The sequence below is a fragment of the Thermobia domestica genome, chromosome 15 (assembly GCF_964235325.1).
Source record: "Thermobia domestica chromosome 15, izTheDome1.hap1.1, whole genome shotgun sequence".
In the NCBI taxonomy this organism is placed as follows: domain Eukaryota; kingdom Metazoa; phylum Arthropoda; class Insecta; order Zygentoma; family Lepismatidae; genus Thermobia; species Thermobia domestica.
In genome coordinates this window covers 190160318-190185338 of record NC_137468.1, presented here as the reverse complement: position 1 = coordinate 190185338, position 25021 = coordinate 190160318, and the positions used below count along the sequence as shown (strand labels likewise).

Here is a 25021-nt window from a genome sequence, read left to right as displayed (position 1 = left end):
CAACCCCTTGCTAAGCCTATTCGTACACACATACATGCATAAGCTAATTTTCTGGAGATAATACTTAGATAATTACAAACAAGTGCTACAGTTTTTTTTCGTATCAACAGATTATCTCTTTTCCTAAAAAGCGAAACAACATAATATAACAAACCCACACTCGGATATAACAAACCCACATCCTTCTTTAACAAAAGGAAATAAAAAAAGAAGAAAAGGAACGTACATAGTTTATCATTTGATTGCTGTTACAAGTTTGTATTGTCTATAGTTAACGGTTACCACATTGTAAAAAAACACTTTACACTAAATGGCAATCAGTTACCATACATACTTTTTTTTTTTTGGTAAGCTAGTGATTACCGCTAAGGTTGACAACACTTCCGCTCCTCTAACGACGAAACCCGAAGATCCACGAAGCACGAACAATGGTATTTGCCCGTAGAATGCTCGTGAGCGTTCACGAGGAGAGTTTCCACTATCTGCTCGCCGTGGGCAGGGCTGCGCTAAAAGAAGAAAAGTACGTACTAGATTTTCTGATATTGAAAAACTAGAGATACTTGTAATATCAACAACCGGTAACAATTGTGAAAGTGTCACGCTACGCCACTGATCACAGAACACAAACGGTAATATATAGAAAGACGCGGTTTTCCAGAACCAATTCAGTGTCCCAAGAATATACTCAGTATTCACCCTTATTACACTTCCAGCTTAAGCTATGCATAAGTGTCGGAAGTCTTTAGAATGGTTTTGTCCGTCTGTCTGTCGACAGGTGTCAGAGGAAAAGCAGTAACAGATATTGAGAAGTCGTTTCTTGCGGTCGATTTAGAGCCCCTAAAATAGATTAAATATCCTCCATACCCCCTCCATTCAAGCCGTAAGTGGTTCAAATACCCTTTTTTAGTTTCAACTTTTATCGCTATAGGACGAAAAGAGCAATAGATAGCGAGAAGCGATTTATTGCAAACAATTTAGCGTCTTAAGACAACATATAACTATCCACAACACTCAATCAAAATCAGAAATCTTGTATATTCACTATTATTTTCGGTTTCAATACTGAATTACGAGATATCGAGATGTAGATTTTTGCAATCGACTCAGCTTCCAAGAAATAGGTCTATGTTTCCCATTAATCCTCTATTCAGATCGGAAGTTGTTTAAAATAGCCATTTTCGGTTTCAACATTGATCGATATAGAACAAAAATACAAGGGTTGGCTGGTTTAAACCAAGGTGGTTTAAAAAAAAATGCTTTAAATTGTATGAGCTTCATGGTGACGTTTCCACATAACATACCATCTGCATTAGTTGTATCTCCTTTTCACCTTTTAATCAAGGCGTCCCATGTTTAATTCTCGGTTGAACCACAATCCTTCTTTCAAGTGTAAACCAAGTAGCGATTCGGATGTCACTTTAAGCGAAAGTCTTCTTCTCATCTCGGCATTACATAAGAATGTTAAGCCTAAACACACGAAACGAAATCAAATTGTATGTCCGAATGGGCTTTTGTTTTATGAAGAAGCCGCGGTTGCATAAATACATTGATAGAAATTAGCAAAATTTATCGACTGCCTATGTAGCTTCCAACATTAGCTTTGATTGGACTTTCAGTTTTAATTTAATTGAATGATATCTACAGACTAAATTTGCAATTTGATACCTCAGTTTTAGCATACTGATTATGATACATTGACCATAAACTTTTAGGCCTACATGCCAAGCAATAGCGAGACTTTTCCGTTACTGCTTTGCATTGACACAGGATTTTCTCAATGTCTAAGGCGGGAGTTTCCCGATTTATATATAATTCTGTATAATGGTTTCATTTGTGCAACTGTGTATCTTTTTGTCCTGAAATGACTCTTGACAATTATCTTAACAAGTATGTCAAGATCAGTACAACGTATTTTTATCAGGAGTCCTTCGTGAGTGAGTCGGCAGACTCATCGCATTTGTGGCCAATAGTCCCGGTTTTGAGTCCAAATGGAGAATAATTTCTCTCGAATGTAAGCCGAGAAGCGGTTTGGATTCCGCTTTACGCTTATGTGACTCCTTCCTGCACAACCTTGTTGCTGCATAATAACACCAAGGCGAAACAAACTTGTTTCTGTCCATATGTAATATAAATATAATAAATCAAATTATTTAAACCAAAAAACTAGGTTTAAACCAAAAAAAAAAAAAAAAAAAAACGGGTTTAAACCAAAAACCTGGTTTTTTGATTTTTTCAATAAAAACCATGGTTTTTGCCAACCCTGAAAAATAGTAATAGATAACCACAAGTGTTCTTTTTTTCAATCGAATCGATACAGCGTCTCAAGAGTATATAAGCTATATATCATCACAACCCACAATACTATCGAAACCGAAAGTGGCTGAATTTACCAGTATATTGCTTTCAATACTGATTTTTATAAAGCAAAAACTTGGAGAAATCGTGATGCGGTTTTTCGCGATCGACTAAGCGTTCTAAGAATAGGCCCTACCTTCTCCCTTGATCTCTATTCACACCAGAAGTGGTTCAAATTAACGATTACAAGTTTCAACATTTATCGCTACAGAACAAAATTGGTAATAGATGACGACAAGTGGTTCACCTACAATCGATTCATGGTCTCAAGAGGAAATACCATTACAATCCGCAACACTCCACAAAGGCAGAAATGGTTGAAGTTTATTACTATTTTTGATTTTATAAGTAATATTAATTTCCATAGAGCAAAATCGGTGAGAGAGATCGAGATGCATTTTTTAAAAAAATCAATCCAGCATCCCAAGAATAGATTCCATCTTCTTCGTTGACACTTTATTTGAACCGAAAATGTTCAGATTAATCATTGTTCCATTTCCGGTTTTAACACTTGTCGCAATAGAACAAAAATTGTAATAGATAGCGACAAGCAATTTTCTGGAATCAATTAAAGATTTTAAGAGAACATATCGTCATAACCTGCATCACTGTTTTGTAACCGCTAATGCTTGAAATGTACTAATATTTTCGGTTCCAATACTTATATTCATAGAGCAAAAACCATAAAAGATATCGAGAAGAGGTTTTTCTGAAATCGATTTAGCGTCCTAAGAATGGATTCCTGCTTTCAATCTTTATCGCCATAGAACAAAAACGATAAGTGATAGCTAATAATGGCTTTTTAATACGGATTCAGCATCCGAGGAAGAGATTCTATCTTTGATGTTATTAATCTATTCCAAACAGGAGTTTTAGTTGTGCTACTTGTTTTACTGAAGTTTGAGTATTCAATTCGCATAGATTAGAAGTCTACTGTAGTTTTACACTGTGAAACGAAACTCACTTGTTTTCCTACAAAAACAGGAAGTAGGAGAAATGTATCACAACCAGGGGGATCGCCCGATCTCCCCTCCCCCAAGAAGAGGACACTTTCTTATTTTATCTATATTATAAAATTGAAAGTGACTATGTTTGTGACTCAATCTCTTGAACCGCCCGACCGATCTCAATCAAATTTCCAACGCAGATGCGGTTCTGGCCTAGGAGTGTTTTTAGCTATTTACTTTGACAGTAGATCTTAGGGGAGGGGAAGGAGAGGGACATAGAAAAAAATAAATAAAACAATAATTCTTAAACCACCAGACCGATCTTTATCAAATTTTTAGTGTAGATGAGGTTTGAGACTGGGATGATTTTTATCATTTCATTTTGACGGAGCAACGTAGGGGAGGAGGTGGAGGGGAAATATATAAAAATCAATAAACAAAAATACAAGTGACAATGTTTGTAAATTAATAACTCTTGAACCACCCGATCGATCTCAATCAAATTTTCAACATATATGAAGTTCAAACCTGGGAAGTTTTCTATCATTTCATTTTGACAGTAGATTTTAGGGGCCCCCGCCAAGTGAACTTTCTGGTGGACAAACACCGTGCGCGTGGGTTTCCTCGGGGTTCTCTCGTTTCCTCCCACTTTCTTCATTCCACCATTTCATTCATTACTCATCATCATCGTCTCCTTTGGCATAACCGTGGGACGTAAAACTCAAAGATTTCATTTTATTTCAGATTTTAGGGTAGGGGCAGGGGAGAAGGGGAAATATATGAAAATGAATAAAACTTAACTCTTGAACCACCCTACCGATCTCGATCTAATTTTCAAGATACATGAGGTTCAGATCTGAAAATATATTTGCAATTTCACTTTAACGGTAGATCCTAGGGGAGGGGCACATATAAATAAAAACTAATAACTTTTGAACCACCCAACCAATCTTGGGAGTTTTTGATCGTTTCACTTTGACGAGCCAACGTAGTGGAGGCGGAGGGGGAGATATATATGTAAAAAATAAAAATGACTGCCTTTGTGACTTCATCACTTTTGAACCACCCGACCGATCTCAATCAAATTTTCAACATGCATGAGTTTCGGCGGAGGGATTGCTTTAGGCTATTCAGTTTGACGATGCAACGTAGGGGAGAGGGCAGTGGCGTGTCGTGACACTTTGACGATTGTTACCGGTTGTTGATATTACAAGTACGTATCTCCAATTTTTCAATATTAGAAAATCTAGTATTTTTTTCAGCGTTTTTATTAATATCATTTTAAACTATAGGCATTGGCAACGATTTTTAGGGGGGGGGGTCAAATCCCACTTCAATTACCTTGATCTTTCTGAAAGGTGTGGCTCTTCAGATTCTTCCTTTTTTTTTTTTTTTTTTACTAAATATAATCGAAACTGTCTCTCAATGATCTTAGATATTCTTCAAAGTAATCTATTTTCTTTCTGCAGTAACTTACACTATAATTTTCTTTTGTAAGATATTGAATAAGATTTCTTATCTTGATCCTATAGAATAAAACAGTTCAAATAAAAAATTGAAGTTAAAACTTTGAAGGGTCTGATAGTATTTTGCTGCGCAAACTCTGGTTTGAGAATCCCATTCGTCGATGTTTTCGTCATAAATTTAAAGAGTACTAACAGTTCATCTTTAAAGCTATACATCACATCATTTATCCTACTTCTATAGTTCCACCTTGTGTTTGAGGCTGTTGGGATACTTTTGTTGACTACGTAGTTCAAAGCATCTGTTCTTTTTGAAGACTGAGAAAAAAAAAGCAAATCACAACTTACACCTTTTTGTATAGTCAACGGAAAAACTAATTAAGCATATGGGCATAACAATGAAAAAATTAGTCTTCTTTATATCTCTGTTTAACAAGAGGCTGCAGCTTCTTCACCAACCATAACTGAAGCTCCATCGTACGTTTGAGCAACAAGTTTTCCGTATTGAAAATTAATCAGACAGTCAAACACAACTTGAGAGAGTCAAACTACGGTATGGTGAAAACGATTGCACAGTTCTTTTTCAACACATCAAACTGCATCAAAGTGTATTCAACTACTAGGCTAGAGGCTAGAGCTGGAAATTTACTGAATCGAAAGTATTCTATGCTAAATTATGAACAAAATATTTTCAACTTGATTAGCATAAATCCTAAATAATAATAAGTATTCGAATTAGAAAGAGCACCGGGAAACACTTTTACCTCTCCCTAATTATCATTACTATTCCCCACTTGCTCTTGAAACAGTTCACATATAGCACAATGTGTTTCATCGATGGGCATTCCTGTATATTTAGACACACTTCAGAGATTGACTCTTTGCTCTTTTAGGCGCGAAACAACTGCCATTTAATTTTTTCTACCATTTAAACAGAAATAAAATCTCAATAATAATAATAATAATAATAATAATAATAATAATAATAATAATAATAATAATAATAATAATAATAACAATAATAATAATAATAAATTCCCATAGATCAAATTAACAGTCAGTAAGAAACTATTGAATCAAAGCAAACCTGTTGTATATTAAATTTTTTTGTTAGAATATCCTATTGAATATGTTCTTGTTCTCTGTTGGTAGGCCTATATTATTCAAATTTAAAGATAACGTATTAACATACAGTCATGCGAAAACGATATTTTATAAATAATGCATTTCGGAACATACAGTCTCACAGTAGATGTTTAATTCTATTACTATGAAAAACCTGCTACTTTTATTTGAAATTGTATACGGTACTGTCAAGAGAATGAAAACGTAAATTACAGCCAAGTTTTCATGTCAGCTCAGCTCGATTCTCTATAGCGAGGAGAGCGATAGAATAAACATGCTGATGATATTCTAGATTCTCCTTGGTTTGACAGGGAACGTTCCTATTTTTTCCTGATCCACTCAGCCGAACGGTAACATAAAGGGCCATTCCGAAAGTCCAAATACGAGCGCCCAGGATGCTTCTGGCTGGTACGCTGAAAGGTGCTACTGGAGTGAATGACCGCTATCGGGGTTCTCGTTACCTCTGAAATCTGCGGTATCAACAACAGTCTGTTCCTGTTTGGTGCTAGCATGTTGTGTTCATTCACATTGTAAATGCGGCATAGAGCGTCCGAACTTTCTTTTTAAAAAAAAATGAAAGAAAAGGAAAATATGTAAACATCTTCGCATGCTGATGATGAAATTTCAAGACATATGAAAACAACGGAAAACTGTCATATTTATACCGTTACCGCCGGTAACAGCGGTAATATGCACTACACGCCCCTGGGAGAGGGAGAGAAATTTCAAAATGATCAAAAATGACCGACATTAGTGTTTAATCCATAGTTTTCGGGGTCGATGAGAAAAACAGTGACACTTTTGATGCTGTTTTGAATCCAAGTTCAGCCCTGATAGTTGGGGAGGGAGGGTACAACGTAGGGGAGGCGGATAAACATTTAAAAATGATCGAAAATGACTAATATTAGTGTCGAATCCTTAGTTTTAGGAGTAGCTGAGATTAACAGTGACAATTTTGATGCCGTGTGTCGCAGCAAGGAGAGGGGAAGGGGGAGCTATATATAATAAGGATCGAAAATGACCACTATCAGTGTCGAATTTATAGTTTTCTGGATCCCTTAGATAAACAGTGGTACTACCGATCACGTTTAAATCCAAATTCAAACCCACAACTTGGGGGAGGGGGAGAAAGATTTAAAAATCATCGAAAATAACGGATATTAGTGCTGAATCCATATTTTTTGAGGTCGCTGAGATGAACGGTGACACTTCCGATGCCACGGCCCGCAACATGGGGGTGGGGGAAATATATATATGGTCAAAAATGACATATACTACTGTTGAATCTATAGTTCTTGCAGTCGCCGAAATGAACAGTGACACTTCTGATGCTGTTTAAGTCCATTTTCAGCCCTGACACTTAGGGGATGAGGAAAGATGAAATACATTAAAATAATCCAAAATGAGCAATATCAGTGTGTATTTAAATTATTTATTTCAACCCAGCGAAGCGGGTAATATATGCTAGTCAGAGCCGTAGCTAAGGGGGGGACAGCGGGGCGCCCGCCCCGGGCGCTGATAGCAAGGGGGCGCCGAACCAGCAAGGAGAAAGAAAAAGTGGTGTTGGACATGAGTAAAATACGAGTCGCCCCCAGAAAGTATTGGCGCACTATTAGATCAATGTTGCCGTCGGTTATCAATGAAATACGCAGATTTCTTAAAAATTTTCTTGCTCGCTTCGCTCGCAATCCAAGAGTTTAAATAAGTCAAAACAAGTTTTTACTTATTACTTAAAGAGTTTATTATAGATGATTTCTTAATGACATGTGGTATACAAGGTCCCGAGTAATGACTTATAGTGTATGCAGGATAGTGGCGTATTTACGATTTTGTTTCGGGAGGGGCTTTGCTAACTTTCGGGGGGGCTTTGCCTGAAAATGTGAAAATTCTGCAAGATATTTCATATACTTTACTATAGTAAATAAGATTTCGGGGGGGGGGTTAAGCCCCGAAGCCCCCTTAAATACGCCACTGATGCAGGAGCATTTTTAAAATCAGAAACGATCAAAGTCGGCGTTTTAACAGTGATGAGTTTGCTTAGTTCAAAACGTTTTTCTTTATCTATCCAATCGGATTAATCACGACGCACAGTGGAGCCAAGGCACTGAATTCTTGGCAAAAATAAGAATTCGCAATATGAAGCAGAAAATTGAAAGAAAACAAATTAGTTTGGTGTGTGCAGTGGCTACAATAATGTTATTTCGACATTATTTCATCAAAAGCATAGAGTTTTACATCACAAAATGAAATAGGTCTATTCCTTATATTCGCGCCTAAATTATATAACAGATTATGTGATTGGCATAAAGAAACGCGTGGGCAATATGCTTTCATTTGGCAATTTATGATTGGCTTATATTCTTACGCATGAAAGGAAAAAGTGTAATTATTCATTTTACAACTGAAGAGTAATAAAATTGAAGAAAAGTTCTTGCTTCTCAAAATTATTTCAAAGTTGTGGAGGATTCATTATGACAATGAAGATGCAAGGACGCTTCAATACATAAAAATTAACTCATCAGAAGTTCTCGATATGAATATATTATCAGATATATTAAACATATGATTTACAAGCATCAGTAACCTGTCCAGGTTGTTTTATATATTGCATCGTGCATTACGTGAGCTCATTTCAGGGCTTGATTGGAACATTCTCAGCTGGAGTGAGCGGAGGCTCATTACAGTTGATTCCAATGTCACTTCTGTGCACGAATCACAAAAAACACAATACCAAATTGATCAACACCATTTTTAATATGGTTCTACGTTATGGTCCATAGATTGTTTAGCATTGGCGTTTCAAAATGTCACCACCATTCAGGCACGTAGCCAGAATTTCGTAATAGGGGGGGTCCGAGACATGAAATACTGTGGTTATCACACCAGAGTTCGATTATTCTAAACTATTTTACTGGTAACATATATTGGTTTGTTTAGTCTGGATTTCGTAATGGGGGGGAGGGAGGAGAGTTTGATATGAAATATTGTGGTTATCACACCACGGGCTTGATCAATTTAAACTATTTTACTAGCAACATATGTTGGTTTGTTAAGACTTTAAAATTAGGACATGTTAGCAAGTGCGCCGATTTCTCTGTAAATTTGGGGGGGTCTATTCAGATGCAGAAGGCATATATGAGGATTTTAAGACAAATTGCGTTCAAATTATGCCAATATATTGTATATTCATAAATACAACATGGGGAGGCAGGGCGCCCTCGGCCCCCCAGAATAGGCACCCATGCATGTTAGTAAGTATTTTAGTAACAAACTATGAAGAAATCTCGAATGAAAGAATATTTATAAAAATATTTTTAAAAACTTACAATATCTACGTTCCTTCTTTTGTTCATCCAAATATAACAATTTTCCTTTCATTATGACCTCAACTATTAAAAAAAAAGTACGTATCCAATAATGTCTTGCAAAATATTTTATATCTGTGTTCCTTTTTCTGTTGAATCAAATGTTAACAGGTCTTGCTTTCCACATAACTTTTTTGTTTTATTATTCCGTCAACTACTTTCTGTTCCACATGACAAGTTAAAGGACCAGTAGAAAACCGTTTCTGAAATAATATGTTTGATACTACAGGGAAGCGATGATAAAAAATTATTTTTATCTTTATTTTTATCTTTATATTCTATCCTTATTTTTAACGCCGATTCTTCCTATTTCTTGTTTCTTTTTGTTTCGTCCTTCCTTAATTTTTTATTTCTGGTCTCGAAGGGGGGGGTCCGGACCCCCCGGACCCACCCCTTGGCTACGTGCCTGCCACCATTAATCAAATATATTTGACTAGAGTTTAGTTCTGTTGGTGAATGCCAGAGAAGTATGACTAGATGTTGGAAACAAGATGGGTCCTGAAGGCGAAACCCCCAACGAGGTCTGGGGGCAAAATTCTCAGAATCGACCTATATTCAACTTCGTCACTGCGTGCATGGGGATCACACGTCTAATAATCTAACACTTACTCTCACATTCATCCCAGCTAAATTCAAAAGCAGCATTGCATCCAGAATGCGGTTTTCTTCAAACATTTTCATGTGCTATACTTCCCAAAAGTGCGAATATGTGCAGGTTTTCTCTTTGCATACAGTAAGAACAATGTTTCCGCTACGACATATTAAAAAATCACAGACTTATTATGCCATATTTTCTACTAAAATGCCATTCTATCGTTTGACCATAGTTTATATGCTTTCAGTATCACAGCATTTTCCAAATATGATATTAAGTAGGAGATTATCATAGGGATATGATAATGATATTAGCATCATTGCAAATATGACTATTGACTACACATCACATCAACATTCTAAATATACAAAACGATACATACATGTCGGTCGTGTCACCATGTTTACCAGCCACTGAATATCTACACGCATTCAAAGTCAATTTCCTATCTTCTGTCACTAAGCAGCGCCTCTCCGGCTTCGGCGGATAACCACATATACACATCCCATGAGTTCATTGTAAACTGCTATCACTTCTTTTCCTGCACACTATCTTATGTGTTCACTATTAAGCTTTCATTATAACAAATCATATCGAGTCAATCTTTTACTTCATTTTTCGAGTTTTTGCTCAGAATTGCCGCGTTTGGACCCACTTTGGTGCGACGGTGAGAATGAAGGTATGAAAGTGAGAAGAGTGAAGGGACATTCAAGATGCTGTTTGCGTGGAGTATTAAAAATAAAGGTAAACAAGGGGAACAATAACATTTTCGAACTTCAAGCAGTTGTAGAATAGGGGCTTAAGGGATCAGAACTTAGCCCAACGGAGTTCGACTTTTTCAGACACTAGTCACTATCTATGATTTATTTTAAAATTCCATTGACATATCAAATGCTTCCAATTTGGAGGAATTCATTGGGGTCATTTTTTTATCAACTTTTTATATGGCCAGCATATTATTTTGTGCATACGTGTCTAGTTGTGTGATGTTTTTATCTATCTACATACACACATTCTTTATATATGTACGTGTTAGTGTATTTTAATATGTCAATTAATAATAAGTACCTTAAATTCGGAACTTTCATTCATTAAGAAATTAAGTACTAAATAATTACTTTAATTTCAGGTATATGTAGTAGTCAAATATATACAGGGTTTTCATAAAGTATGGACGGATTTAATTTGCTTATAATTTTCTCATATGAATCAAATAAAGTGTTAACGGTAGCGGAAGGATTAAATTTTTACCTGTAATCTGCACCAGCTCAGTTCATTCACCGCCACACCTCCAACTGGGCGCCATTTACGTCCACATATTACGGTACATTTACGTCCGGTACATTTACGTCCACACACATTTACGTCCACACATTGATACGGTAAAAAATAGTCATCTCAAAGGAGTTTTTCATTTATTTATTTCTTTAAAAGACACACACTCCAATACAGCTTTCAACTTACTTTTAAGTCAACATTGAAACAACAATGAAAACAACAATGGATGGAATTTGGTAAGAAACTGACCCTTGCCCTCCCTCTCCCTCTCTCAACGTGTTCAGAGTTGCCGCTTATCTAACAGTGTTGCCAACTAAAAATTTAATCCTTCCGCTACCGCTTGCACTTTATTTGATTTTATTATGATCATTTTTATGAAAATTATAAGCAAATTAAATCCGTCCAGACTTTATGAAAACCCTGTATTTTGGATTTTAAATACAAACATTGAACATATTCTTCACCTATATCGATCAATATTTAGAAATTCACAAAGAAGGCACCTTCTGAATTTCCATTACATTTCACAAAATATTTTTTACCGTAAAAAGATCGAAATTAATATGCTATTGATGTCGTCACATACAGAATAAAATTAAATAGTTTACAATTATTACTGGCAATTAATACTGTCACTCATTTCGAACAATTAAAAGAACATAGTCTAAATGTATTGAAATTTCATTTCTTATCGTTAGTACGAAGCGTTGTAAATAGTAGTAACTTCCGATAACTGTTCTCCTAGTGAATTTGTATACAACCAAAGGTAGTTTTAACAAGTTTAACAAAAAAGTCCAAAATAACACTCTTGAAAACAGCTCTTATTTGAAAAAGGTACATAATGATCGCGTTTGTTTCTTGCAATGGTCTTCCCAAGAAGATTAATAAAAATTCAACATAGCATAACAACAAAAGCTGTTTTGCTTATATATATATATATATATATATAATTATTGGTAAGTTGAGTGTAGGGGGCGCCGAATTCTGCTTCGCCCCGGGCGCCGAAATCTCTAGCTACGGCTCTGATGCTAGTATACTATATTTGTTGAGAAACAAGTTAACAATGAGAGCACTGTTTTTCGTTATGATGTAAGATAAATATTAAGCCAACAATGCCAAGCCGGCACTTTCCAAATTTCGATTCTATGGACTTTGAACTATCAGAAACAGCGAAAAAACATTGAGCATACCTCCACGCAAGGTAGGGCCCAAATTTGGCCAATTTCTGCTAGCCTAATTGGTTGTGGTAGACCAATGCGCTATTATCCAGAATCCCCAATCTTGATATCTTGTGATTCCTAGTTGTGAGGTAGGATAAAGAAGCGTGTGTTGCGCGATACCAATAACTTAAAGGATCGAATACAGGATATAATCCATTCTCCAGGAAATGTGTGTACCGACTTTAAATGCTACTCGTATCCTTGAATTTTGTGTGTTGAACATGATGGCGAATAGGTTGAGACGGTCATGTAAATTGAAAAATGGGTAAAATCTTTGAGTTTTACGTCCCACGGTTATGCCGGTTAGGCTAAAGGAGACGGTGATTATGAGAAATGAATGAAATGGTGGAATGAAGAAAGTGGGAGGAAACGGGAGAACCCCAAGAAAACCCACGCACACGGTGTTTGCCCACCACAAAGTTCACTTGGCGGGGGCTGGGATCGAACCCGGGACCCCAAGCACCAGAGATGAACGCTCTACCATTGAGCCACCGCGGCCCCTGGTCATGTAAATTGTTTTATCACATTTGATAAATGGTAAATTTCTACTATTTGAGTGATAAACTAATTTTGACTCACTCTGTATATCAAAGATAGAGTTCTTTCAATACTTATAGCAGTGATTCTTTAAGAAAAAGATATAACATTTTATGTTTATTACAAAAACAAAACTTTATTGATTACAAGTTAAGAAGTATTTATACATTTTACATTGTGTAAATAACATATATACAACGCCATATTTGATTACTAGCCTCAAGGGTGCGAGTTCAAGAGACTTTTTCTATCGTTAGCCATATTCCATCTTTGGCCTTGAGCAGCATGGAAAATCGGTCATATTTGTAAGGCACTTCCGTTCGCTGACAGGGTTTCACTTTGTAATCACGCAAAAGAGATACTAAACCCATTTTGGAACTCATCATTGCGAAACGCATACCTACAAAGTAAAGAAAAAGGAAAATTAACTATAACAACTGTAATAGAAGCCTTTCTCAGCCATTGTATCATGGCTGGGCAGCAAGGGCGCCGATTTCTCTGTAATTTTTTTTTTGGGGGGGGGGGAATTCAGATGCAGAAGGTATATATATATGAAGATTTTAATACAAAATGCGCTCAAATTATGCAAAATATTGTATATTCATAAATACAATAGGGGCCCACATGAGCTTTGGGGGTCCTGGGCCCCCTCGGTCCCCCAGGATCGGCGCCTTTGCTGAGCAGTATACGTTTCATATACTGTATCATGCATTTATTCTAACACCAGTGTAGTCATCTCTTATTAAGATAATGATTCATTTATGAGATTATAACTTTCTATGTTATTTCTCTCCCAGATCAATCTTCGGAAACAGAAGATATTATTTAAAAGTATCGCTTCGTTAGTGATGCTAGTTATCCAGTGGGGTTTTTAGGCTGGGGCTGGGGGGGCCTCAATTTTTTGCAGTAACAAAAAATAATTTAAACTATTATATATATAATCTATTTTTGGAAGTTAATGGTAAACTCATGATATACCTAGCATAGTCTGGATTGCAGCTGCCCCCCTACCTTGTTTTCACCTTCTAAATTCCCCTCTGTAGTCATCGTCTAAGATAAGGCCCAGTGCTGCTATTCGCGATAATGTCCGTGAAAAAATTTGGTTTTGTTGGTTCTATAATGTCGACTTTTAATAAGAACATCTTAATATTACAACACACGGTGGGCACTAAACCATGAGTAATGCTGATCAGGATTTTAGCATCAACGTATCACACATATAAGTATGTATTAGGTAAACAAATAATTTAGATTTATAATTTTGAAAAATTGTATATAAAATAAGGTTATTAAGGAAAAAAACTGTCAAATCCAATAATATTGAATTAGTGTATTTTTAGATAGGCTGCTTCTTTAAGATATATTATTAGATTGAAGAACATGCAATTGAATAATATATTTCACTAAGAGATTTTTCTCTTTAACAGGAAGATGAAGAGATGTCATTCAACACTTAGACCAAGAAGAATTTTCATTCCGGATTAACATTGGAGTACTGGTATTTCCAAAGGTAAGTAAAATTGTTAAACTCAAGTAGGGTAAAAGATATTTTTCACATCTTTAAGTTTTTACGTTCCACGGTTATGCCGGTTAGGCTAAGGGAGACGGTGATAATGAGAAATTAGTGAAATGGTGGAATGAAGAAAGTGGAGGAAACGGGAGAACCCCGAGAAAACCCACGAGCACGGTCTTTGTCCATCACGAAGTCCACACGGCGCGAGCTGGGATCGAACCAGGGACCTCAAGCACCGGAGGTGAACGCTCTACTACTGAGCCACTGCGTCCCCAGGGTAGAAGATAGTATGTTGTAGGTCTGTTGTAGGAAGATGACAGCCTTTAGGTTAGATTGTATGTAGGAGTAGTAGTTTCATACAACTTAGTTTATAAGTAACTTAGAAAATGAAATTAAGTCTTTCAGTTTACGATTATGCCCTTGAGGCTTAGAAGACGGATCATTAAGACAAATGATTGATAAGACTGGTCAACCCCCAAAAAGAAAAAAGTGTGCGGCAGGTAATATTTTAATGGATTCTAAGTATATTGTGGACGCTGAATCCAAAAATATCGTAAGTTTTGCCAAATTGGCTCTAGGTTTGAGATAATGAGCATCAATAACCTTTAAGCGGTCCACATTTTCTTTTTGTAACTATTGCTTGAAATATCATGATTGTTGATGCCATCTAATGAACAAGATTAGTAATAAACACAGGTGGGAAGTACACAAACGTTACAAAGCAGTTTTTACTACGAAGCATACCTCAGAATAGAAGCAAAAGATAAAAACCAGAGGTACACATATGTGTACCTATGGACTGAAGAGGATATAAATGTATCGTGAATAAAATATGACATATATGTTATTATATACTATGCGGTAAAAGTTGTGAAATTGTAGACATAAATTTGTGACGAATTTGATTGGTCATTAATAATATGGTACTTGTACCGATTATGGCCCGGGGTCCCTATTATGGCCCACCCATCATATCTCTGCAGATTTACGTTGGTGCTACTAGATGGCAATATAAACTATGTCCTCATGACAAGCGTAAACATATTTCCGCGGCTCAGAGGACATAGTTTATATTGTCATCTAGTAGCATCAAAGTAAATCTGCAGAGATATGGTAGGTGGGCCATATTAGGGACCCGAGCCATAATCGGTACAAGTACCATATTTGCGTTAGTTTGTAAATTCTTCCATTTCTGTTACTAAATACTATTTGTTTCTTCATTTCTTTCAGTGCAAGATGAGTTCTTCACGAAGAGGCTGCAGAAATGACCCAGATGCTTTTGCTACATCTATGACGAATACTGTCAACCAAAACAAAGGAGGAACATTACTGACTTCGTCAAGGAAGCATATTGTGCATATTTCGGTATAAAGATTGGGAACCAAGACAAAAGTTCAGCAGCCCATAAGATTTACAAGTCTTGTGTCGAGTGCTTACGATATTGGACAAAAGGTAGAAGAACAGGATTGAAATTCTCTGTGCTTATGGTATGAGGAGAACAGAAGAATCACTATGATGATTGTTATTTTCTTGCCATAAACGTGAAAAGCCTATGGGAATATCCTGACTTAGAATCAGTGAGAAGATCAGTGCCTCACAGTGAGGACATTCCAGTGTCCATTGTTCGATGTTGAAGAAAGCCAGTCAGTAAGTGATACCAACTGAATTAGACGACAAAAAGGCGCAAAATGGACAGTACTCGCAAAATAAACTCAATGGTCTTATACGAGAACTCAGTCTGTCAGAAAAGCAATCAGAACTTCTTGCATCTAGGATGAAGGAAAAGAACTGTCTGAGCCCCGAAACCAAAATAACAATTTATCGAACAAGAGAGGCAGACTTTCTCCCATATTTAATTGAAAGATGAAGACGAAGTGTACTGTAACAACATTCCGTAGTTTCTTTTTCAATTAGGATTACCCGAATATCAACCAGAAGATTGGCGGTTCTTCATAGACAGTTCCTCAAGAAGCTTCAAATGTGTGTTATTGCACAATGCCAATACATCTGTATCTGTTGGGTGCAGGGCCGGTGCTAGCAGTTTTGCCGCCCTGGGCAGTACTTTCACATGCCGCCCCTTTAATCCGCAAACCTTATTTTGATAGAAGACGTTCAAGTGTCACGAAAAAGTAACATCTCCATTTAAAAACATGTATGAAATGGAAAAGTAAACTAAAAATTGAACTACCTCTCTCGAATGTTTACGTAATATTTAAACTTCTCCGTACATGACACAATATTCAATATGCTGTATGTCTGTGATATACAGCAGCGTATGCAGAAAATAAAATTTAAAAAGTATGTTTTAGTCAATAGTCACGATTAAGAATTTTAATTTTTAAGCCTATTTTATACCAAAAGGTGTTCCCAATAGAGTATGGAGCATGAATACTGAATGAGATTTTTACGGAAAAACTGATTAGCCTAAGCTTTATAATGTACTAAATCACAATAGAGATACATAAATTTAAGATACCTTAATTTTTTCTTGTTTTGATATTAGCAAATTCCTTTATCACGTTCGCGTAGTCCAATGTTCCAGCCATTTCGTGCTCTGTTGATATCATCGCCAGACTACTCAAGCGTGTTTCAGGCATGGAAGAACTTAGATAATTTTTAATAAGCTTAAGTTTCGAAAAACTTCTTTCTCAACTTGCCACTATTACTGGTAAGGTTAACAAAATCCTTAGTGCAACACTGACATTGGGAGCAAAGTAATTTTAAAATCTCTTTTGGTGAACACTTAGGCTTAATTATAGTGCATAACACTTTCGGTTCGTCTTTCAGTCACTGGGGTTAATATCTTTAGATTCTTCGTGTGTTAAAATACTGACAAGTTTAGTACACTTTCCAGACAAAAGTTCAGGTGGTATATGTTAGAATATAAGAATACATAGATAAAAAGTTTTTAAAAATGTGCACTAGCCGTTCCTAAGGTAATTTGGGCATGAGTATGTGCAAATAGAAAGTTACAATATATAATGAAGATTTAGATCTTTGATGTTATGAAAGATATGATTTATGATTTCAAGATTACAAGAAGATAGGATAATGATGAGTAATATGTTTTAAGAGATTTATATGCAAGTAGGATAAAGGTACAGATAAAGAATAAACAAGATTCAAGAAGATTGAATAAGTATTGATTTTGTGTAGATTACTGTTGTAGTATGATTGATACAAACGAAGTGATCTAGATACTATATAAAGATTTCCAATTAAGCAATTTAATCTAACAGTATATCTTTAAGATGACTTATATCGTAAAGAAAATCGAAATATCGTAAAAAAAAAGAAAAAAAAGAAAGAAAGAAAGAAAAGAAAAGAAAAAAAAGAAATTGCGATGTTTAAGTTGCTCAATCCTTTCTCTTAAAGCTAACACAATCACATCTAGAACTTTGTAATAAAAATCGATCTTGTATCTTGTTTGTGGATCTTCGATAGCTTCATCCTCTGCCTTGTACTGAAACTGTCTCTTCTTCTTTCGACTTTGAGCATGCACTGTATTACATATTCGTGGATCATCCATATCTAATGCTGATACCAATTCCATCTCATCAACTAAGTAAGATTGAAACTTTGAATCATTTCTTCTCCTTTCAAAGTACTCAGATAAATTTTCAAGAAACCCGACTGCATCCAACACATGAGAATCAATGCTTTAGCTTACTATGTTTGTGTGGAATAAAAAGCCATACCAAATAACGAGTGAGAAAATGTATATAAGTTATTGTTACACTGAGCATCGTGGACGACCATTCTATCTGTTCTATTATCGTTACTTATTTGACGTAAGGCATCATAGCCTAAACCTCCCCTATTTGATATCTAAGTGGAGTCAGAGTATCAATACGGCTCTCTCATCTTGTGATGCGTAATGGTTTTAAAGTGAGACTGCTAATATGTTCCTTTAATATGGCCCAACGTTGAACTAACGCAGAAAAAAGTCATATTTTTTTTAACTATACAAAAAATGAAACGGAATACTGAGATGCTGTGTTGCATCGTTAACGACACAGTTTAGTGAATGACTACTGTAAGGAGTATAAGAGGCTCGGGAATTTATTTCTAAATTCTCTTCTGAATACCTGAATGTTTACCTTTCATATTGGAACCATTGTTATATCCTTAGCCCCTCATATATTCGATAAGAATGTTCATTTCCTTTAGCTGTTTAATTATTACTTCTGTCAGTCCTAGACCAGTGGTATCTGTTACCGGTACGAAATCAAGAAACTGTTCGCAAATTTTTAGAACACATTCTCCATTACTGTATGTAATTTGTACGAACCAAACGATTATTGTCTTTTGCTCTGTAAATTGGTTAACAACTCGCTGCTAGAACCTAAATGTCTCTAGATGCTGTAGGCTAGAACGGTCTGTTTCAAGTGGGAGTGTACCTTTTGCATACTTGGAGTGGAGCGTTAGAACATTGCTGAATAGAAGAAATATAAAAGACAGCTTTATATTTTTATCCACTCTAGCTGAAAATCTTATCAACACCGCTGAAAAGAAATATCGAACGAGATACCTGTGGCTAGTAGTTTGATAATTGAAAATGAGGGGAAATGCTCTGAATTTCCTGAGTATTTTTCTGAATGTGAGTGAAGTAAGATCGGTTACATTCTCGGTGAACACAATTTTATTTTTCCATGTAGGCCTATTATGAAGCATTACATATTGATAGTATTCTTTTCTTTTTCAAATTTTGTCGTCCATTAGACTTGCCGCCCTGGGCGATGGCACGGCTCGACCCCCCCTCGCGCCGGCCTTGGTTGGGTGCTTGACAAAACTTAAAGAAGAGTATGCAATCATTAAGCAGATCTTACGAATGCTATGTTATAATGAACACCAGTGCTATGTATCTATGCAGACCTTAAAATGGTAAATTTATTGTTAGGACATCAAAGTGGGTACACCAAATCTCCTTGTTTTATCTGCATGTGGGATACTCCAACTACAGTAAACATCTGCATTGGGAGCAAGACACATGACCATTAAGAGAAAATATGTTAATAGGTGCAGGAAACATCATTAACGAGCCGTTGGTTGCCAGGGACAGAATCATTCTCCCATTTTTACATATCAAGCTGGGAGTTGTAAAACAATAAGTTCGGACTTTGGACAAGGATGCTAATGTTTCCGATACATTTGTACATCCCAGTTAAAAGTATGGAAAAACTAAAGACAGGAATATTTGATGGCTCTGACTCCGTAAGCTTATGCATGATGCGAAATTTGTAACTATCATAAACGATACGGAAGCCGCTGCATGATGCAATTTCGTTTCTGTAGTGAAGAACTTCTTCGGGAACCAAAAATCAAACAACTATGAGGAACCAGTTCTAAATATGTTTACAGCTTTCATAAACATAGGTGCTAATATGAGTATCAACATACATTACTTCCATAGCCAATTGGACATATTTCCCGACAACCTTGGCGATTACAGTGAGGAACACGTTGAGCGGTTCCACCAAGACCTAAAGGTGATGGAACAAATATATCAAAGCCGATGAGACACTCATATGATGACTGATTACTGCTGCACCTTACAGTGTGATTGTTGTAACGATTGCAAAATCGTTACATTTTGGTTCATAGTTTCATTATGGAAAATTACTTTTTTTGTTTTCTTTTTTTAAAAAAGTAAGAAGTTTATTGTTTTTGTTTTTGAAGAATTATTTTGTTATATGTAGTTGTATTGAAATGAGAGTACTTTCATTGTAAAGAGCGTGAAAAAAGCTTTAAAATGATATATATATGTTTATATGTTAACTGAGAAATACTTGTTATACGGCAGAGAATCAATTCTGATTTTTTTTTTTTTTTTTAAATACACAACCACTTCAGTTTAGCGCAGTATTCAGGAATGACGTATGTAATGAGTTGGGCGCTGCGCAGTAGCGAGAGTCTTGCTCCTATATATGGCATTCTGATCCGCTGCGCCTCATAACTGTTTCGTAATTTATTGAGCCAACACGGGTTGGACTCAAGTATTAGACATCATTACTTCGCGCCGAAAATTGTTCTTTTTTAAAAAACGTGGTCGAGAGTTCGTTATAGCTGTGCCTCGTTTAAACTTGTGAAGTGTGTCTTAATTACAACTGTGATTCTAAAACTCAGTGTTAAATTACTAAGAGTTTCATAAATTTAAATTAAATTGTGTCTAAATAAGTTCTGTTAAGTTAAATAAGTAAAGGTGAAAAAGTTACTTGTGTTTCTAGTGTGTGAAGTTGTGTTAAAAGAAGACGTAACTTGCAAGTGAATGAAATTAATAAGGTCTAAATTTCCTCTTAATAATACTTCCGTAGTTAAACCCTTTTAAAGCTGAAAACTACGTTAAATTCCTAACGCTGTTTTGTGAGAGACAGAACACGTGTGTTACGTCATCGAGTCTAGTGCGTTTCTTGCTTTCGTTGTGCCACTGAAGGTCGAGTAAGAAATTTAACTGGGTAACTTTAAATGGGGGAAGAAAAATAAAACGTAAAATCAAGTATTAAAATTCCACTTTTAAATTGCATACTCGCGTGTTAACTAATATAAGAAGGATTTCCATAACTTCTTTTCATTCATTACTAAACTTTGTTGGTAATTAATGGTAATTAAAATTACTAATTACTTTTGATTTCGTTCTATTTAAATTTAAAATCTAAAACAGTCTCTAATAACGTGCTTAAAGTTTTGAAGAACTAAAGTAAAATATAAATTGGTATTTCCTGCTTTGGAAATAGGTTAACTAATTTACAGTGCTGTTAATGAAAACGTCATTAGTTACCTAATTCATTAATTAATTGCTGTTAAATGCATATATTGCTATTTTAGTTCTCTTGGAATTCTCGGCTAGGTGTCAATTGTAATTTTGAAGTAAAATGAATAATTTTGATTAAATCTAGAATATGCTTTCCGACCGAATAAATTTTTTGCTTAATTTTTAAATGCTTGAATTATTCGCGTGCACTGTACTGTATGGAATGGTATTGTAAGGAACAGTCTCTAAACCCAAGAAGACCTGGAGTTGAGAAATGGTAACTACCTCTGCTATACTGTCACTATTATTTCCTGCTGTATTACGATAAGTGTGAAGTAGTAATGCTAGTTAAAAGTATTGTAGTTAGTTAATTAGTTTCATAGTTGCACAATCACTGCGTACATTCCTTAATTAAGAAATACTGAGAGAAATAAAGAGATAAATAGTTTGAAGGTAAATTGCTAATAATTATACGAGGCTACTTCAAAAGTCACGATACTTTTTTTATACAGTTAGATTAAAATTGATTGACGTGGTTGTTACCTTGCTTTTTGTGAATTATAGAATTCAATTTAGCGTTTAATATTTAATGAATTGAGAGTTTTGATTGTGTTATCCTCATTCAAAATCTATTTATTGTAAATGATCTCTGCCTTGCAAAAAGTAACTGTAGTTGTTAGAGTAAGGGTTTTTCAATTAAAATTTTGAACACCTTCGAAATTAAGAACCTAATAAGAATTTGTTTAATTGTATAACTACTCTGAAGGAATCTGAATTGCATTAAATATTTTAAATTAACAGTTCTGGAATTTCATTAAATAAAATCTGTAATTCTAATCACCCACCTTCACTCCCCCATCAGGATCCTGCCGCCTATAGTCGGACAATTTGTGCATGCCGACCAGATGCCGCGGTCGGATTGCCGGCGCCGGACACCGGCGTCTTTCCGCTCGATTTTCGACCGCGACGAGCAAAAAGAGATTCGTTCACCAATAGAAAACAAAGAGAGTTAGAAGGTAATTTGTTGCTTTAAAATACGAATTAGGGCTTATATTTCCCTCGTATAAAGCTTTCTCGAAACAGTCGGCAGACAGTCGGACGACGACTGCAAAAAGAGACTGCCGGCAATTTCTTGAAAAGCGACGTCGGCACGACGTCGGCGAAAGTTGCAATAACGCGTACCAGCGGCAAAGAGTCGAATTTTTGAAAATGAATAGAGCCTGTATCTTCTTTAATGATGAAGTAAAAATTGAAACTGTCCGAAGGTTTTTCTTGTGGGTGGGCACTAATTCCATAAAATATGTCTTGTGAAAACGGAGTCGGCAGAAAGTCGGCATACAGCGGACGGAACGACAGCGTCAAAGGATGGTTGTAAAGACGTCGAAACGTTGACGGCGTGCCGACCACGAAAAAGGTAAATGCATGAAAAGAAATGTAGTAAAGGGACTGCACGTAAAGGGTATATGAGAAGTAAATACTTAAAATAAATGACAAGTACGAGAGGATCCTTGACAAACATTTTGCAAGGAGACGGCAAACAGCGGACGGCGACCGCGGCAAATATTGTCGGAAAGACGCCGAAACGTTGGCGGCGTGCCGACAAGTAAAGGAGCCGAAAGAAGGTCGGCAAACAGCGGATGGACCGACCTTGAAAAGATGCTCGGACAGGCGCCGAGCCGCCTTTGCCGCTGAAGAACCTGATTGCAGAAATCGTAGTCTGGTTGCGCTGCCTGTATGTTCGGTTCGCGTTCTTCATTTGTCACATTGTGATGCAGTGTGGGTAAAGTTCTTCAAAAAAGAATTCGTTGAGATAAGTTTACAAATGGGGAAAGTAATGTTTATCATAAAAATATTCATTCATTGGAACTGTACGCAGTTGCTGGTTAAGCAAATACCACGAAAACATGAAGTGAGAGAGTGGTGAGTTAATTTAATATTATTCATATACATTTGCATATATTATTGCACTTATTATGCATATACATGGGGTGAGTTAATTTAATATTATGCATATACATTTCAAATTGTCATGAATTTTATATGTTGTGTTACATATGTTAATTGTTGCTGCGCATGAAAAAGATTCGGTTATAGTATGTTCCCGCGCACTGGCGTTTCTGGCATATAAAATTTTTTGGGGGCGGGTATCAAAGAAAGTAATTTAAATGGTACTACCTAGCCCAACCTGTGTATTAACTTCGATTCTATTTGTTGCCTTGCTGCTTACCTTCACGAACCCCCTAAGGTATATCGGCAAGTCATTACTTTAGGCAAGGCAGTGACAATAACCAAGTCATCTGAACTGGTTCCCGCAATTATAGTTACAGTTCCCAAGAAGGAAAGACAGAAAACAAAGTGCCCCGCGGGGCTCTAACCCGCCTTCACTCGCTAACGCTCGTTCGACAATACTATGTACTGACAGGATATCATTGCCTTGCCCAAAGTAAAGAGTTACCGGTATATCAAGAACTCGTTTACAATTGTAGGGGCCGCGCTGGCTCAGTGGTAGAACGTTCACCTCTGGTACTTGGGGTCCCGGGTTCGATCCCAGCCATCGCCATGTGAACTTTGTGATGGACAAACACTGTCTGCGTGGGTTTCCTCGGGGTTCTCCCGTTTATTTACACTTTCTCCATTCCACCATTTCATTCATTACTCATCATCACCGTCTTCTTTAGCCTAACCGGCATAACCGTTGGACAAAAAACTGAAAGGTTTCACTTAATTTTTATTTACAAAACGAGGGACAGTTAAGAAACTGTAGTACATTATTTTCTTCTTGAAATTGCAAAAGTTTACATGTCTTAGTTTTTAAGATAAGTGTCTTCTAACTCAACGCCAATGTATTTCTGCACAGTGTACGAAAGCTGTATTTTATGTTTACAACTGAAGCGTTACTAGTATGAAACCATAAAAAGTGATATTGAAAAATGTATGATTACCAAAGCCCATATGTTTTCACTACCCTCGCTTACGCGTATACCCACCGTCGCTGACGCACTTGTTCCCTTCGGACACACCCCCGCGCTACGCGCGGGCCCATCAGCGTTGCCCTGCTCTGACTCAGTTATATAGAATTCGTGCTCTTTAGTGGCCAACTAGCACCTCGTGCTAAATTATCTTAGAGAAACGTGGACAATTTCTCATAATGCTTGTGCCATGACAAGGTTTGTGTTCCTTTAGTATTCTCTAGTATTTAGTGTATCTTTAGTAACCTAATAAGATCCACTAGATTATATACTACAGGACTTGTTTCACATGTGAGCGAAAACTTCCAATTAAAAAAAAAAAAAAAAAAAAAAGGAGAAATGAGGTAGTGGTTAAACGCTCTTGTGTACAGGTTTACTTGTGGCGCAATACTAAAAAAAAAAAAATGAAAAATTATAATTCTTTCACCAGTTTCTTTTTTATTGTCCCCTAGTCGGTTTCAAATGGGCGGAATATATTTTACTTGGCATAAATAAAATTCAAGGGGACCTCTAGAAGTAATTGTTGAAAAATTATAATTCTTTTACGATTTGCGTATAAATAAGGCTTCCAGATGTCTAGCATAAAAACAGCGCAAAAAGCACAAAACAATCTGTGCTGGGTGGCCACAAAATAGCACGAATGCTATCGAACCGAGTCAGATAGGGCGAAGCTGGTGGGCCCGCGCTGGAATACGTCCGAAGGGAGCAGGCACGTCTGCGATAGTGTGTATGCGGAGAAGTGAGGGTAGTGGAAGGAAGTGCGTTTTGAGAATAATACAAGTTTCAACAACACTTGTTGTTGTTTCATACTAGTAACTCTCCACTTGTAAACAAAATACAGGTTCTGCACGCTGTGCAGAAATATGATGCCGGTGTACACGGTGCAGAAATAAGCCGCCCGTG

The 25021-nt window shown here is 36.4% G+C and overlaps 1 protein-coding gene across 2 annotated transcripts in view; it reads right to left on the bottom strand.

Moving 5' to 3' along the window:
* Positions 1-12994: 12994 nt before the first annotated feature.
* Positions 12995-25021, bottom strand: part of LOC145671416 (cytochrome P450 6k1-like) — an 82594-nt gene continuing 70567 nt past the window's right edge. For both annotated transcript variants that reach the window (XM_081740586.1, XM_081740587.1), the window contains exon 5: positions 12995-13285. In XM_081740586.1, coding sequence (XP_081596712.1) covers positions 13119-13285 — 167 coding nt within the window. In that variant the 3' untranslated portion in view covers positions 12995-13118. The remainder of the gene's footprint in view (positions 13286-25021) is intronic.